The 4,609-nt window shown below is 38.5% G+C and overlaps 1 protein-coding gene across 1 annotated transcript; it reads right to left on the reverse strand.

The window, feature by feature from the left end:
* Nucleotides 1–352: 352 nt before the first annotated feature.
* Nucleotides 353–1,309, reverse strand: LOC128564658 (olfactory receptor 51H1-like). The gene has a single exon (XM_053560207.1). The coding sequence runs from the start codon at nucleotides 1,307–1,309 to the stop codon at nucleotides 353–355; it is 957 nt and encodes a 318-aa protein (XP_053416182.1).
* Between the last annotated feature and the right edge of the window lie 3,300 nt (nucleotides 1,310–4,609).

Genomic DNA, 4,609 nt, shown 5'->3' on the forward strand with positions numbered 1-4,609 from the left:
AAGGCATTTAAAAACATGGTACATTTATCTTCAAGAGTCATTTAAAAATGTAATTAGTAATATTCCCTGCCTTCAGTTGTTACATGCCAGCTCTTAAATATATGGTTATAGGACAGAACATCAAACAATTCTTGCAGATGCCACACTTTCTATACTAGGCAACATATAATTTAGCACAAAGAAAGACAGTATTTTCTGTGAGCAGGGACATCTTTATTTGCCCAATCAAGTCACACAGAATAAATAATATATTTAATTTATTTAATATATAAATAAATAATCTTTATTTCTGATAGTCATAATTGAGCTTTTACAGAACAGATTCTTCCTGTGTTGAACCAGCCAGCCAATTCTAACCTTCTGTAGTAATCTTGTTCTGAACAAATATCTGGATGATCTTTCTTCGTATTTCTTTGGTCTTCACAGTATAGACTATGGGATTTAGCACCGGGGGTACAAGAAGGTAGGCATTTGCCATGATGGCATGAGTCAGTGGTGACAGGTGCTTACCAAAACGATGAATAACAGTCACCCCAATGAGTGGCACGTAAAAGATGAGTACAGCGCAAATGTGAGAAACACAGGTGTTAAGTGCCTTCAAACGGCCCTCCCCTGAGGCAATAGCCATTACTGTTCGAAGAATGAACACATAGGAGAGGAGGATGGAGAGGGAGTCAGAACCCTTGGTGAAGATGACAGCGATGAGGCCATAGAGACTGTTGACACGGGTGCTGGCACAGGCAAGGCGCATGACATCTTGGTGGAGGCAGAAGGAGTGAGACAAGATGTTAGAGCGGTAGAAAGGGAGCCTTTTGATGAGGAAAGGCACAGGCAAAACGACACAAACTGCCCTTGACAAGATGACCACCCCTGTTTTGCAGACCACACCACTGGTTAGAACAGTGCTGTATCTGAGGGGACTCCAGATTGCCACTACTCGATCAAAGGCCATTGCCACCAGCACACCAGACTCGATGGCTGAGAAGGTGTGGATGAAATACATCTGAACAAGACAGGCATCAAAAGCAATGAACTTGTAGTTAAACCAGAATATGCCTAACATAGAGGGCAAAGTACAAAGGGCAAGCCCCATGTCTGCCAAGGCCAGCATGCACAGAAAGTAGTACATAGGGATATGCAGAGATGATTCAGACTTAATGGTAGAGATGATGACACCATTGCCAAAGAGGGCAATGGCATAGATAGCACCCAGAGGGAATGCCATCCAGTAATACTTTTGCTCAAGCCCTGGAATTCCAGTTAAGACAAAGTAAAGATGTTGGAAGTGGGAGTGGTTATTATCTGCCATGATGCCGATGTGAAGTAAGCATGGGAAGAGAGCTGGTTGGATCCTCAAGAGTGGCTTCCTAAAAATACAGTGACAGAGATTAACAATGTTAGACTCTGACTTCCCTGAGAGTGGAGCTATTTTATTTACACCCCAGAAATAAAATAGTGGGTGTGTATGTAAAAGGGAGGGAAATGTGGGAGAAAATGGAATCCCTGAAATTACTACTCTATGGTGTATTCTGTTGAGGGAGTTTCCACTGACAAAGGGGAAAATTACTCAAATAAAAATGTCAAATTTAGTTTAAAGCACACACTTTAGGCAAAATGTCTTCTGCCTCTCCTGTACTTTTTTCCTCTTTTTTTATCAATATCATATAAGTTGTCGATTCAAAGCCTCAGAACATAATAACCCAGACAATATAAATATAAGAGTCAATATAAAATATGAATTTTTTGATTACCCATAAAGGATACCATTCCCACCCATTATACTCCTGATGCCAAGGAATCTCATGAAGGTGATAAATCATATATCTATGGCAGGGGTGAAATGGCTATGCTTCTGTTTGACCATGACCCTCTTTTCTTCCCATTGAGGCTGGATGAATCATTCTCAACTGAAGAACTGCAGGCTGTCACTTCAACTGTGTAAAACAAAATGTGTTTACTATTCTGTATTAGTGAAATCTTAGCATAGGGGAAAGCACATTATAACAATTTTGGAAAAGCAACAATAGCAATTCTTTTTTACAGTAACCCATTCTGCCCAAAAGAAAGTAAGACACTCAGGGCTCACCTGAAGCCCTTTTCAGAATCAAAATTATCTGGCAATCTTTTATTGCTAAGGCACAGTGATCATGTTACACCCTGACTGAGTCAATATGGAGGCCTCATTGGAGCTCTGCAAAGTATGTGCACACTGCCAGAACCGGGAATTACATTTACTCCCAAACACCTGTTGATGGAGTCCGTTGACTTTGGACATCCTTGCCAGTCACAGGTAGAACATACTTTCTTTGAAAAGCCTGAAAAGCCCTCAAATATAAGGCACTTATCAGTTGCTTGCATAAATGATTGGAAATTAAGTTGACTAAGAGGCAATGTCATGTTAAAAGCATGGACTCTACATCCACATATCCTGTCTTCAGATCCCAAATCCCAAAGTCTTCATTGTAGCCCCCACATATGTAAGATTGGACAATGAAGTTACTAAACTCATTCTAGAAAAAGTGCTACATACCTCATTGCTGAATATCACTACAGTCACCAGATGGCCAAGGGAGTACTTCAAAGGTGACTATGGTGATATTCAGCAATAAGGTATGTAGCACTTTTTTAGGATGAGTTCACTAACTTAATTGTCCAACCTCATACGTGAACAATAATAACACCACTTCACAGATCAGTGTGTGTAAAGGCCCCAGGGAGGAAAATATGGTCTTATTATGTTTACTGGAAATTAAAAAGTTCTGTTATTTCACATACTCTAAGCATTGATATTGAATTTATTTATTTTTTCTTTTTTGTTGTTCATTTGAGTTTTTTGATCAGAGTTCTTGCAATCACTAAAAGTGAAAACTAATAGATTCTCTTCTCTTCTTTCACAAAGAAGCACATTTATCCTTTATAATTTTTAACCCTCTTCTCTGTATCAAGCATCATCCTCCATCTCCCCCACTATATATATGACCAAGCCTTCTTATGATGATTCAAAAACCATAATATAACTTTTCAAAATCTCCTTAAAAATCCTCCTTTAAAGATTTATTATGCTTGCTTCAGTATTAACCAGGTTATTTTATCTTACTGCTATAAAATATTCACTTCCTTTCATTGTTTCTATGTAAGATGCAAGATTTATCTTACATGGTCTTTTATTAAGACAGAGAACAGTTCAAATATGTTCCCTCTTATATTACCAACATATAATTTCCATACTTCCAATAAAATGTTTAGTTTTTGTGTGTCTTAGCGAATTTTGAGGGGGGGAAATGTTCTTGTTAAGTTTCCCAAACAATTCTAATAACCAGTGGGAATGAGGAAAAATTTTTAAGTAAGCAAGTGAGAGAAGGCAGAAGAAAATAAGGTGGGAGGAAGGAAGGAGAGAAAAGGGGAAAAAGGAAAACAAACAAATTTTGACAATGGCAGAGGTAAAAATTAGTCTATTTCATATTTTACTAATTAAAAAACTGAATCCCAGAAAAACAAAATAAATTTCCCTGAGTCAATTATCTTTTTAGTTGAAAAACAAATGAGAAAATGGGAATGGAGTAGGGAGGGCACATGTTCATGGAGAAAAATCACCATTAAGTGCAATGGGACCTTAGGGACTCTCTTAGAGAAGATAGAGTCCAAACTGCCTCTCCTGACCAAGACTTTTACTTCATGACAAGGGTCCTCAGATTTTATTATTTATCTATGTTGCCCAGTGTCTAGAAAATTGGTAGAGTTCAAGTCTATCCCATGAGACTTTAGTTTTTGACCCCAAGTTCTGCCTTTGAAAGTCTTCTCTGATCTGTGTCGTCTGCTGTCTGCACTCGTTTGCTTAGGAGATAAAAGACTGTGTAAGCATGTTGTACCTGCACTTAAGCTCTCACAAGCTATGTGACCTCATTACAGATCCTAGATTGAAGGAGCAGGTAGAAAATAAATTATAAAGTACTGTCACTATAAGAATAGCAGAAACAAAACAAAACAAAAAGCCCCAAATCCCTTTCATTTCCAGGTTTTCAGACTTTCTAGGACATTTGGAGATACTACAATCAGATTGGGACTGGTCTTAACATAGAATTTTACCCTTTATCATTCTGAGACATCACAGGCAGCCAGGGCCTGAGGAAAGAGGGATAAAAGCCCTCTTGATTAACTGTAAACACCCCTCTGATGATAAAGGCACAGAACTATTTTCTCAAGAGGACCATTCTCAAACTTCATTCTTTTCTAGACAAAAAATATTTTAAAGAGTCAATGACTAACCAACAAAGTGCTATACAGGCAGTATTCTAAAGATGACACTTACCTCCTGCCTACATTAGTTCCAGTGACTGGAATCCCCTACCTTCAAAGGCAATGCATCTACCATACTGGATCAGATACCTATCCACCTCTTAGAAACAGGACATCTAAACACCATTATGTTAAAGAAGTTGGTTGACTTCCTATCTTTCCCTTAAAGCAGATGTGAGTGGAAAAGGTGATAAGACAGAGGACAGGTGCATGGGCTGCGAAATGAAGGACAAGGAAGACAAGGGGCACAGAAGGGAGTGGTTGGAAGCCAACTGGAGACTTCAATAATTAATCATATATGAATATTTTCTGC

The sequence above is a fragment of the Nycticebus coucang genome, chromosome 14 (genome assembly GCF_027406575.1).
Source record: "Nycticebus coucang isolate mNycCou1 chromosome 14, mNycCou1.pri, whole genome shotgun sequence".
Classification (NCBI taxonomy): domain Eukaryota; kingdom Metazoa; phylum Chordata; class Mammalia; order Primates; family Lorisidae; genus Nycticebus; species Nycticebus coucang.